The sequence below is a fragment of the Drosophila innubila genome, chromosome X (genome assembly GCF_004354385.1).
Source record: "Drosophila innubila isolate TH190305 chromosome X, UK_Dinn_1.0, whole genome shotgun sequence".
NCBI lineage: Eukaryota > Metazoa > Arthropoda > Insecta > Diptera > Drosophilidae > Drosophila > Drosophila innubila.
Window position 1 is genome coordinate 19,706,576 of NC_047626.1, and position 13,465 is coordinate 19,720,040.

The 13,465-nt window shown below is 36.8% G+C and overlaps 2 protein-coding genes across 2 annotated transcripts; one reads left to right on the top strand and one right to left on the bottom strand.

Annotated features, from left to right (window-relative positions):
* The first annotated feature begins 3,419 nt into the window (after positions 1-3,419).
* On the top strand, positions 3,420-10,231 carry LOC117793639. The gene is made up of 6 exons (XM_034634008.1): positions 3,420-3,590; positions 3,650-5,231; positions 5,274-6,130; positions 6,461-6,805; positions 7,520-8,164; positions 8,739-10,231. The coding sequence occupies exons 1-6, from the start codon at positions 3,575-3,577 to the stop codon at positions 9,182-9,184; spliced, it is 3,891 nt and encodes a 1,296-aa protein (XP_034489899.1). The 5' UTR covers positions 3,420-3,574; the 3' UTR covers positions 9,185-10,231.
* Positions 10,232-10,517: 286 nt separating this feature from the next.
* Positions 10,518-11,147, bottom strand: LOC117787970 (ras-related protein Rab-1B-like). The gene has a single exon (XM_034626617.1). The coding sequence runs from the start codon at positions 11,145-11,147 to the stop codon at positions 10,518-10,520; it is 630 nt and encodes a 209-aa protein (XP_034482508.1).
* Between the last annotated feature and the right edge of the window lie 2,318 nt (positions 11,148-13,465).

Here is a 13,465-nt window from a genome sequence, read left to right on the forward strand (position 1 = left end):
AACAGTGCTACCAACTTTTTAAAGGAATTTCGATTACCAAAAGATCATCGCATAGTGATGACAGTTTGCTGAAAATGTGCAATTTTTAATATCGACAGAGTATCGACACACCAAATGCATCTTTTTTTTATTATTGCAGACAGAGTTAATAATTTATTTTTTTAGAAAACAATGAATAGCAAAAAAGCAAAATATATAGTAAAAATAGCCAGATTTCAGCTAAATGCAATTTGCTAATTTTTCCATCAATCGAACTGCCAACAACTATGTTGGCAACACTGAAGATGATAGTTTGCGTCAAGCTAGTGACAAAATTAAAAAGCGAAATAAAACCAAACACATTTCAAAACTATACACAATTCCCGCTTTACGCAATTCCCATTTTTTTTACGCAGTTGGCCTTACAAAAAGACCAGATTTGACGGGAAATCACACAAACTGACAGCTGGCGCCATTGCAATAGGTCAATTTGTAAGCATTTTTTAGCTTCAATTTCTCATAACATTTCTCATGACATTCACTGAAAATAAAATTAAATACAACATTTTAATCGGGCCTGTTCAGGTTTTCACTTTCTATTTTATCGGATTTAAAAAAAGTGTAATTTTTCACGTTGCATTTGGGCTAAATATTTTAAAATTATATTTTATCACTTTTTTGGACTTAAACTTAAACTCAAAGTGAATTCAATGCGTTAAATATTTCCAGATTGCAATAAAAACAGGATAAAGATTTTCACTTCCGACAAATCTTGCCGAAAGTGAAAACCGGAACAGGCCTGAATATTATTATTTTGAAGCACACTATGCTTATTGACAATAAAAACAATCAATTGCTGATGTTAGTAAAAAAAACCTAATTGAAAAAATTTATATTTGGAAACGTATTTCAGTTTTTTTTTTTTGCAGAAATCTCGATCACAATATTATCCATATCTTAAATAATACATTTAATAAAAATATTTTGGAGCTTTAAGTAATTATAGTAGGTTTTCGGTTGCACATTTAATCGCAAAAAGTAAAAAATAAAAACAAATAAATTTATAAGTGGAAAATGTAGAAAAACACATCGTGGAAAGAAGATATATTTTTCCAACACACCGAGTTAAGTCATCGACTTGTATAACAAAATCTAAACTATCATCTCTAAGAGCAGCTATGTTTATCGTGCTCAAGTGAACGCTAAACTTAAATTAGCTAAAAAAAAACAACTTCAAACGATAAAAATAGTAGTAATTATCAGAATGAATTGTGTTCAAACTTGTCAGGTAAGTTTTGCCCTACTATTCGGATAGTTAAAATCGATATGTAAATAGATTAATAAAATTTATGGAGCGAGTTGCAAGGGCAAACTGAGGCAACTATTTGATTGCTAAAGAATTTCGCGCTTTGCTTTAGGGAAGAGCAGCTTATATTTGTGGTAAACAATTACAAAAAAATGGTTGTTTTGAAAAGATAAGAAGCATTTACGATGCTCCAAGATTTAATATGGCGTTGCCAGATAAGGCAAACTTTGTCTTGCGAGAGAGAAGCACGAATAAAAGATGTAAAGTGTGACCAGGGCTGCCACCTATTAAAATAAAAAAGCGACAACATTTTTTTTTTTAAATTTCACCAAAAAAGAGCCAGTTTCATTAAAATAAAAAATTTAATGAAAACTAAAAAATTCTTATAAAACAACCTATTTATTTGCAAAACGGAATTTTTTAACCAGGGAATCAAACCGATAATAATAATTATAGCATCGAAATAATTAGCTAGACCTCGGGCAAAAATTTTATTGAATGAATTTAAAAATATTTGAATGCAGAATGAACTAAGAGGCCAAATCATGATCAAAATGACATTCCGCTTGAAAATCGGTTCAGTTTTGATGAAGCTATGGCAGTTTGAAGTTGGTCAGACTTCGGACTTCGTCACCTTACAAGTCAAAATTTTTGTTCAATTTCACATGATTTTTTACAAAAAAATTAAAGGTTTTAGAATCAAGTTTAAAGTGTTGTTTTATACTTATTACGATATAAGAAGTTGATTAAAAGTGAAAACTTGAGATTTAAAATTTTCAATTTTCAAAATTTCAAAGGGGGGACCCTTACCATCGAAATCGAATCTTGGTCGAAAATAATTAAATTTTCTAAATGAACAAAATTTGAATGCAGAATAAATTAAGAGGCCAAACCATGATCAAAATGACATTCCGCTTGAAAATCAGTTCAGTTTTGATCAAGTTATGACAGTTGGAAGTTGGTCAACTCTTTAACCACAACTGTACTGGTACAAACGTTTCGGTATTCGGTTCTTGACAGTTAATTTTCGTTCGGTTACGGTTTCAGTTCCGGTAATAAAAATGAAACGGTTAGTTTCGGTTAACGGTTCCGGTGTTATTTCCTGTTTTAAACACATGTATATAAAAATTTTTTAAATAATAAAATATTCAAGTGAAACTAATATCAAAAAGCACATTTTTTTAAATTTACATTTACATTGAGAATTTCAGTACAATGGTACAATACATTTATATTTAACTAATTAACATTAACATTGAGATTTTCAGACCAATGGTACAATACATTTATATTGTTGGTAGTGATCTAAATTACACTCTTAATAGTTTTCAAGAAATTCTTGATTAAATAAACCAAAAAGAATCAATTCCAATAAAAAAGTGTCATTGCGCCAACGGAGAAAAGGAGCCAGTTTTGGCGCAAAAACGCCAAGTGTGGCAACCGTGAGTGTGACAACCGTGCGTAGATGTTGCGAATATTCATCTGATGTAGGGATGTAAATTTCGGTAAAAACGTCGATCTCAATGTTTTCCGCTGTATTCAAAATAGATACGATATTGGTCGACGTATCAGGAAGAAATATTTTTTTTTCTCAAATAAAAACTTTTTCTTATTGCAATTGTCAATATGACAAATCTGAAAACAACTTAAGATTTTAGGAAAACGATTATGTGTGATAACAAACTAAGTTTTTGAAGTAATCCAGCACATTCGTTTATTTGTTTTCCATTTACGTTCGTACGGTCGATCAAAAATTGATCGACTATACTAAATATTTCAGTTTGAAATATTAGTTAAAGATGTATTAATAATATATAAAATACATCTTGCACTAGTCTATATTGAAGTAACCATCGGTGCATCTGAAGCAACAAATACATTGGAAAACTTTGTATTAAAATCGGTAATTTTGCACATCCCTAATATGGCGTTGCCAGATAATTTAAGCGTTCGAGAGAGAAAATCAAATAGCGAGCAAGTATACGTGAGAATGCCAAGGCTTGGGCATCTCAGAGCGAAATGTTATCGTTATCGACCTGCGAGATGCAACAGTGCGTTATCGTGTTTTGTACGAGTTTCACACGCAAAGCGTCTAACAAATAAAACAGAATTAAACAATAATAAGCATGTTACGCTTTTGAAATATGGACAGGAATAGATGCAACGAGGATGCAACAGATGTGAGGCAGGCAGCAACAATAAATTGATCAATTAAGTGGCGGATTTTGGCGTCTGAATTTTATTAGCTTTGTTGCTGTTGGCGGAGAAGGAGACGGAGGAAGAAGTGAAATGGAGGATCCGTCAGGTGAGCAACAATTTAAGTATTGGATTCTTCTTTATATTCACATAGTGTTTTTGAAACAGGCGGCAGTTCAACAACGCTATTCGTAATGCCAAAGGAGGAGAAATGTCTCAACTGGGACAGTGATGATGATGATGATAATAATGCCCAGGCCAGCAGCTATAATCTGGAAACGTATTGGGACGAACGACGCCTCATACATTTGGTGAGAAGACAGCCAGCTTTATACAATAGCCGGCATGCGAAATTCCATGATGCTGCTCACAAGGCGGAGTTGTGGCAAAGGATTGCACAACAAATGTGTTGGAAGTTGAACAAATGCCTGAGCACTTGGGCACAATTGCGTTACACTTATCAGCGACATGTGCGGCACTTGAGGAAGTATCGTCGCCTGTCCCAAGATGCCCGTAAACCTGCCCGTTTGCGTCCTACAATGTTGCATGAGGAGGATCTATTGTTTCTCTATACGCACGTGGCGCGTCAGCCGCTGCAGCGCGGGAAACCCGCGAATGTGCCAATACCTGTGGATGATGATGATGTGACAATTGTGCCAACACCACCCGCTGATATTATCGATCTTGATGTGGAAAATTATGATCAATTTAAGATAACAGCGGAAATGCAGCGTCTCATCGATGCTGTCGAACCGTATCCACAGCTGTACGATACACGGCATCCGGAATACATGAACTATCGACATCGTGGTCTCATTTGGGGCGCCATCTCCAACGAGTTGTGTGAGAAGGCAACGAAACTAATGAAGCTCTGGTTGCAACTCCAAACCCGCTACGAGTGGGAGCTCACACATGAGAGGAATGAAACCTCACAGTTGAAGGAACAACTCAAATTTCTAATACCGCACATAGGCAGAACATCGAAGAGTGTGTGCAAGATGTCGTTGTATTTGCGGGATGCCTGGTTCGATCCCATCGAGCATTTTCGCAGTGTTATGAATCTAATCAATGTGCTCAAATCGTTACCCGAGTGGATGTCCATGGTGGAGTCGATGAGTAATACGAAATCGATTCGCTATCATGAGTTTTGGCTACGCGTCTCGTCTCAGGTAAATGCGAGTCATCAACGTTGCGAGGTCACGTGGCTGGTGTTGCGCAATTTTTATATGGAACTGGCCGAGATGCGTAAAGTTGGCTATCAGCTGCAGGACAAATGGTTCTTTGAGAATACTATTGGATCGCTATACAAGCTGCTCGAGGCTCGCGCCACACGACGTGCTCGAAAGCGTGCAAAAAGCAATAGTCCTGAGTCCAGCTCAAAGTCAGCGAAATTAATGTCACCCAATATTGAGATTCGACCCATAAGCCATCCACGTACATCACCGCCTCAACCAGTGCCAAATTTGCCACTGGCCATTGTCTATCCGCCGGCAACAAAGTCAATCTCCACAACGCCGACAAGCATACAAGCAGCAAGTGCCAGCAACAGCAACAGTTCCAACAACAGCAACAGCTCAAACTATACGTTGCCCCGCATTACGGCGGCCATAAGCGTTGTGCCCAATCCCGTTGCACCAACTGTTTCAACTGCTACTTCAACTGCCACAAATTCAACAGCCAACATATTGTCGAGTCCAATGCGTTTGTCCATTCCCGCCACTGTGCAGCTGGCAAAAGTTGCCACGTCACCAGTTCGCAAGGGATTGGAGTTATCGGTGCGTGCGGCGTCCCAACACATGCCATCCAAGACAGGTGGTGCCATCATACGTGTCGTATCGCCTAGTAAGCTTACAAAGGAGCCACTAAGCTTAAATGCGCCAAAAGAGTGCAATCTAAGCATTCCTATGATGGAATTGCTATCTACTAGCTCACCGCCAATAATAGCGCCAGCAACAACAACACCAACAACAACCCCATTAACAACAGCAACAGCAACACTAACACAAAAATCAACAACACCAAGACCAACAGCAACACCAACAATAACACCAAGAGCAACACCAACACCAAGATCAACAGCAAGACCATTATTAACACCAATAATAACACCACGAGCAACACCATTCACAACACCAACAGCAACACCATTAACAACACCAACAGCAACACCAACAACACCAGTGTTACCAACAACAATACCAATGCCAAAACTGGTACCGCTGACCCTACGCAATGATACGTTGCCCATTCACCCGATGTCAACCACAAAAGTGATTCGCAAGATTTGCAACTCGGCATTCAGGGATTTCCAATCCTACGCATCCAACAGCAGCGGTAGCAGCAACAGTGTCAGCAGTAACAGCTTCACCACCAGCACCAGCACTAGCAACATCAGCTCCAGCAATTTAACAATTGTTAAACCTAAGGATCCGGCACCGAATATTAAAATTGAGTTTTGTGATTGTCCCATAAATGGACGCATGTTGTATGCAGTTGGCAGTGGGCCATCGGCAAATTTAAATATGTCCAAGTTGGCGGTGTTTATACGCGAGGTAATGGCCATACCGCAGCTGCACAGCAAGGAGTCACATTTGGCCAACAAAATCGATGATCTTTGGCAGCAATTATCCAAAAAAATGCACTTGCGAGGTATCTACATATTTTATCTTTCAATATTTTGAGCTTTCATCAACTTTCGCTCATTATTTTAAGTTCAGAAAGCATTAATTCTTTATAAGTTGTTCAGCTCTATAAATAATAATTGACTAGTTAATTTATGTCAACTATTGATTTTTAATTTTAAATATTGCACACTTATGCAGTTCAAATGCATTTGTTGTGAGCTTATGTTATGTTAATAATGTGTTATTTAAAGTTTTTACGGCTCAGATACTTCTCTGATTTTGTAGAGTGAAAAAGCAGATAAACTTTATATTTTTTCAAAATCTCAAAACGTTTTCTGTTTTCACTTATTTTCAGATTTTGTCTGTCGCGCTATTTGGACATATCTGGCGAATAACATGAATCTGTTTCCACACATTGCGCCAATGGTGGATTTAATGCGTCCTTTTAAGACTACGCTTAAGGTCTGGGAGAAGTCGCATCGTCTGTTTAGCAAATTTGATGAGATTGCGCGAAAATATCTTTGGATGGCTCATAAGGAGAAGCTGCCAGCATTGATGCAACTCTTTGAGAATTATGAACATTTGTATATCGATTTACGTAGACCAAGACCAGGAGAATCAAAGATACAATTACCGCGTCCCTATACGGATAAAGAGGCACAGGAAGTGTGGCGTGTGGCACGAGAACGATTTCCACACAGTAAGTGCAGCATTTCAAGACATTCTCTGTTAACACAAAGAAAAATCAAGTATTTTACTCCTTTTTTTATACGCATATAGCAAAAATGTTTTGAATCTTTATTCACTATTAATCGGGTGTGTCAAAGCAAATTCCCTTTCAGTTAAATATCTCGAAACATAGATAAAGTTCGGATTTAATTTTTCAGTTAATTGACTCGGAAAAAAAGTCGGTTTTTTTTTTTTTTTGACAAAATTCGATGACTACCTCAAGCATTTTTAGTGGGACATATAATCCCAAAAGGTGTTTTTGATGGGCTACGTAAATTTGTATGATCCCAGTTGTCCCGAAAGAGATAACAAGCTGTTAAGCTTAAAACTGTTAACAGAAAGAGAGAGAGAGAGAGAGAGAGAGAGAGATGTTATGGAAACATAATACATTTATGAAAAGGGAGAAGTAAAAACTTTTAAATGGAAAGGTATAAATAAGAACATTTAATTTGCTTACGGAAATTTGGGATATTGAAAGATTTGGGCTTTGAGAACACTTCTTATCGCAATAAATAGAAGAGGAAAAACTTTGGATTAAATTGCATGTCTAAATATGTTTGAAGATTCAATGTATAGCTATTATTATCAACAATTACTATTATTATTATCATTCTTAATTTTAACTATTATTATTATTGTGATAAATCTAACTGTGTGCTTTTTTTTTTTTCAATATATTGCAAAGTGAATCATCGTGACGTTTGGTCCATGTTTAAATTTGCATTTAAGACTTACATGGAGGACTTGGAGCGTGGCATTGAGAATCCCTGGCCCCAAAATTGGTGGCATGCATTGGAGAAATTGAGTTTTCTGATTAAAGTCCGTTATCATCCATTGGAGCCGTATTATTATATTGTGCACAACAAGTTCATGGAGGAGGTGAAACGTTGCAGCATGTACGAGGCATTAATGGATCCGACAGGCGAGATCGATCCCAAGAAGGCATCAAGGCTGTCCAGTCCCCGTTCGCCAATGCCCTGGGAAACGGAGGAGGCGAAACGTTTGCTTGTCGGCGAGCTGAGTCAGACGGTTGTGTTAACCGCAGCGGGTGAAAACCAGAAAGCGGAAATAGATCAAATGCGGCAACGAATAAAACAACGATTAAAACAACGAATAAAACCTAATGAAACTGTATTGATGCCGAGCGATGAACAAGCGGTTACCAAATCAGCCCACATTTTTAACTACGATCCCCCTATACCGTTGCCCATTGTGGATGCCTATGAGTTAACACGACTCCTACGCAACGAACCCAAAATCTATGGCAAGGCAAGCGTTGAAGAGAAGCATGCAGCTTGGATACGCATTTCCAACGAACTAAAGACGACAGGTAAATGAATGACAAGATTTTTGTTTAAACAACTTAAATTTTAAAATCGATCCGTACTCAAAAATTGTTTAGCAATCTTTGTACACATGGACTTGTATATAAAATGTAATTCATTTCGAAAATTGACATGATTGAAGGAAACACTTTAAATTTCTTAGAAATCTTCAAACTCAATACTCTATTCAAACTTAACCAATATCGTTGATTAATGAATTTTCAATGATTGTTCGAGCCATAATTCGATTTAAAATTATAAATGTTGATTGGCGCAACTTCTATTTTTTCGGCAATTCTGAAAATTATTTTTCAAAAACTTAAAACTCTCATAGAACTTTTCCGATGTTTTTTTTTATTTTGGTTCAATACGTGTTCAAAGTCTCAACTTTTCCGTTTGGCAAATAAAATTTGTTTTTTTCGAATATTATATTTGATAAATTGTATTTTTTTTTATAGAATTGTTGCAAATATGATTAATTATTTAAAAAAATAAAATTGTTTAATATTAATTTACAATTTATTGTTTGAATCTCATTTTCTCTCTCTCTCTAACCAATTAATTTTCATTCATTCTCAGTACCGGACTGCCGTTTAAGTCTTCAATATGCTGTGAAGGAGCAACGTTTGTGGAAGATCAGAGATCCGACTAGTCGTTGTCCACTTTCGACGAAATATTTTCGCCACATAACCGAGGTATACAAAAAGGTGATGACGGCAAATTTCGTCCCAACACAGCCAGACGTTAACGAAACAGTCTATCCGGAACGTTATATACCGGACATTAATTTGGTAAAGTGTAAGCCCAGTTTGGTAGTCAAGAATTGGTCCTATGCTGTCGGAACCTTTTCATCAGATAGCCAAGAGCTATTATGCAATCGGCTGAAAATGATATTTGCCAAGTATGAAAAATTGACGATCGTCGAGGAATCTCCAACGCAAGTTGAAAGGAGTTGCTTCGTTGATGATATCCTGTCAGTTAGCGATGGGACAAGCAGCGACAACATTGAGGAGGCAGGTTCATAGTTTTAATAATCTTAAGCGAATTGTAATTTATTAGTTAGCATTAACACATGGCCGAAACACATATCGGCTTTTAATGGAACCCAATTCCTCGCCCAAATTAACATTAAGTATTTAACATTTTTGCCCGTAACCCGCATGATTATTTCCCACTCAAAAAAAAAGTTTATAAATTTGTGGGAATTATCTATTGTGAAAACGGGGCTCAATTTATATATATTACAACAATATTCTCCACACATTATTGCAACTATATGACACTCAACTGAAATGTGATATTGTTAGTTCTATTTTTAAATTTTTTTTCTCTCCAAATAACCGTTAACAATTTTTTTCGCTGATTTTTTTATATGGAGCTTTTCATTCCGCGCTCGTTTTGCTTCCATGCAGTACCAGTCTTATAAAAATTGAATTTTTTTATACGAATTAATATGAATAGATTATGTTTTGAGTTATGTATGTTGTTAAATGTTTATTAAAATGGGTTTTACTTTTAGTGAAATGAATGAGAAACTGTAACTCGGAACAATGTCAACTAAAAGAATTTAACAATCGCTTGCAGATCATATAAAGAAATCGAAATACAGAACAAACATGATTATGGCGTAGTTATAAATAGTTTTAGATTTATGCAAGCCAAGACGTTTTTTTAAGCAATGTAACTGTAAAATAGTACTTTAAAACTACTATACATTAAGAAATTAATTTTAATACAGTGTGTTGTGTTGTAATTTCTATAGCTCAAAATTGAAAACTGCTTTCGAAATAAGCTCGAATTAAAAAAAAAAAAAAAAGAAGAAAACAAAACAAAGACAATACGTAAATTGAGATGAAATGTTGTTGGGCATGACTTAAACTATATTTTAATTGGTATCATATGGTATGGTAATATATATTTCTTAAGACAGTGAGAGAGAGCAAAATGCGGAACAACCAATATTAATATTATAGTATAGCACGTAGATATTAAATGATAATTAACATATTTGTATACAACTGACTATACTAAGTAAATCTAAGTAAAATACATTGTTAAATATGTACATACAACGATAAAGTATTTTTTTGTTGAGGGTAAACGAAATGCGTACTCTTTGGGGGTAGTTGCAATATTTGTTCTCTGATTAGTTGTGGGCAGTTGTGGTTGACGCCCAATTTAACGACGTGGGCGTGGTTAGAGCGCACATCAAAGTAAGCCCAAGCAAATTGATGTCGGACAATTGCTTGATGATTTGATTGTTGAGATCCGTTTGTGTAGTAAGTGTGTGTGGAATGTTGCAAATATGTTTGGTGGCACATCAAATTTGAAAGTAATAAGAAAATGGTTTAACTAAGCTTAGCAACAGAATCCGCCGAGACGTGTGGTCAGCTTATTTGTGGCCAACGTCTTCTCATCCCTCAGATGGATGCCTCTGGGAATGCTCTCCAGCTCCAGCAGTTGCATATGGTTAATACGCTGATCGAAAACGTTAACGCTGACTTTGGAAAACAAACGATCCACATTATAGCCACTGACGGCAGATGCCTCCACATAGGGAATGTTTAGATTATCGGCATACATGACTGCCAACTGTTGATGCACCTGACGATCCCCAAACGCATCGCATTTGTTGCCCACCAGAATAATGGAGACATCTGATGATGCATATTTCTTGATCTCCTCAATCCAATAATCCACATGACAATAGCTCAGACGTCGTGTCAAATCGAAAACGAGTACGATACCATCGACTTGCCGATAGTAGGAGGACATCATTGAACGATAACGTTCCTCGCCAGCCGTATCCCAGATCTCTAGCTTCACCTTACAACCGGATATCTCGATATCCCGCACCATCATCTCAATTCCGATTGTACACTTGTAATATCCCGTGTATCGTTTGTTCGTAAAGCGTTGGAGAAGACACGTCTTGCCCACTCCTGCATCGCCCAGCATCAGAATCTTAAAGATAAATCTCTCATGCATCGCAATTCCTCGATTATTGGGAGCTTTAGGAATTTGAAATATCTTTCTAGAATATTATTTTTTTTAACCAACTATTTTGAGAAGAGTTGAAACTTGAGTTGCCTGATTTACTTCAGATTCATACGTATACTTGATGAATCAAGTTTTTTTTTGGTATACACGATGAAGATTCAAGATGTATTTTTTATTTTTAGAGCTTACACGTGATGTTTTTGTAGAAACATGATAAAGACTGTTAAAAATGTTTTTGTATTAATTGTGAACTTTTAATGGTTTACACGATAAAGCTAGTTGAAGATTTGCTTGTGTCAAGTAGAGGTTTATACGATAAAGTAAGATAGTGAGATGACTGTAGAACTTTTGTATAGGTTTACACGATAAAATGCGTGGTATGTGTTTGTAAAAAGCAGGGAATCAAACCGAATCAAATATAGGTTACGGTTTCGCATCCGGTACATCCCGAAATAACTATTTCGGTTAAAAGGTTCTATTTCAATTTTTTTTCATTCGGTTCCGGTATCAGTACCGGTACATAACGGTACAGCAAATCAATTTTGAAACATTTTAAAATTTTAAGATGTCGTTTTATAATAAATATGACATCGAAATAAACAGACCTAGAACGAATTTGAAAATAGTTGAATGCAGAACATATTTAGAGGCCAAATCATGATCAAAATGACATTCCGCTTGAAAATCGGTTCAGTTTTGATCAAGTTATGTCAGTTTGAAGTTGGTCAGACTACGGATTTAGCCACTTTACAAGTCCTTTTTTTTGTTCAATTTCACATGATTTTTTACAAAAAAAATAAAGGTCTCAGAATCAAGCTTAAAGTGTTGTTTTATACTAATTACGATATGAGGAGTTGATTAAAAGTGAAAACTTGAGATTTTAAATTTTGAATTTTCGAAATTTCAAAGGGGGGACCCTTACCATCGAAATCGAATCTTGGTCGAAAATAATTAAATTTTCTAAATGAACAAAATTTGAATGCAGAATAAATTAAGAGGCCAAACCATGATCAAAATGACATTTCGCTTGAAAATCGGGTCAGATTTGATCAAGTTATGACAGTTGGAAGTTGGACAACTCTTTGACCTTACAACTTTACCACAACCGGTACAAACGATTCGGTTCTTAACAGAGAATTTTCATTCGGTTACGGTTTCAGTTCAGGTACTAAAAATGAAACGGTTAGTTTCGGTTAACGGTTCCGGTACCGGTTCCGGTGTCATTAGCTGGTAAAAAGTGTTCTTGGCTTACATAAAAAAAAGGTCCTGAGGTATCGCATCATCACATTTTCAAGGCTTCCACGATAGTTATTATTTTATTTTGGACTACACGATAAAGCTAGTCCATGATAATGTAGTAAAACTTATTGGTTTATAAAAAAAGTCTTTTTTTCCCCATAGTTCACGTACTGAACTAGCTCATTTAGTGCAGAACTAATAGAGTCTTGACTGCACATTGTACATTGAACTTTAAGTGCAGCAGGTGAACTAGATATTTATAGTCATTGGCAACACTTAAATGGAACTTGTTCCATGCCATAAAACTCGAAGTTTAACGACCTCCCTGATAATACTCCGAGTACTTGTGCCCAGCTGCGTGTGCCAAAGACATCAAATTAACATTCTAATGCGTTGGAGTCGCCTCCAGTTACAGTTACAGTTGCGAGTTGAAGTTGCAGCATCCAGAGGAAACTTTAAGCTGCTGCTGTCATGTCAGAGTAATGTTTGCTCCCCGGTGATTAACGCAATTAAACAGGTGCTCAAAATGATGTTTCCAGTGGATTAGGCAGGATAACGTTGCGTATACGCGATGTGTCCGCTAATAAGCGCCACATTAGCAGCATGCGCCACATTCAACATCCTCTGCCACATGCAACATCCTCGTCCTCAACCTCATCTCCATGCCCATCCCCATCCACATCTTCATTCGCATTAATTCAATGTGGATTTTGAGCAGCGTCCATTATATGCGAGGGTGGCATCAAGAGTCGGCTGCTGCCGTGGAGAGGGGGGAGACAGGGAGGGGCGAAACGACATTTGACGTTAAAATTCCATTAGCCTCACAATGAACGACTCTGCGGAGAAAGAGTAGGAAGAGGGGTGGAGGGCTATACCTTATGATTTGTAGGTGTTTTGCTGCCGTTAGATTAAACCTAACCTGTAATTATGTAGCTTCACATCCTACAGCTCTTAACTCAAGGGCCTGCCTCTTTAAGTGCTCCGAGCATCACCAGAGGGGAGAGGAGAAACGTCCTCAGCTGTGGCCGAAAAGCTGGTCAAGTTCCCAGAATTACACGGGACTCAAA

Bases quoted from the DNA above. Each gene is read 5' to 3' on its own strand.
- LOC117793639 (XM_034634008.1), top strand. The intron at 6,131-6,460 runs GTATCTACATAT...ACTTATTTTCAG, and splicing joins CAAAAAAATGCACTTGCGAG to ATTTTGTCTGTCGCGCTATT. The intron at 8,165-8,738 runs GTAAATGAATGA...ATTCATTCTCAG, and splicing joins CAACGAACTAAAGACGACAG to TACCGGACTGCCGTTTAAGT.
- LOC117787970 (XM_034626617.1), bottom strand. From the start codon at position 11,147: ATGCATGAGAGATTTATCTTTAAGATTCTGATGCTGGGCGATGCAGGA.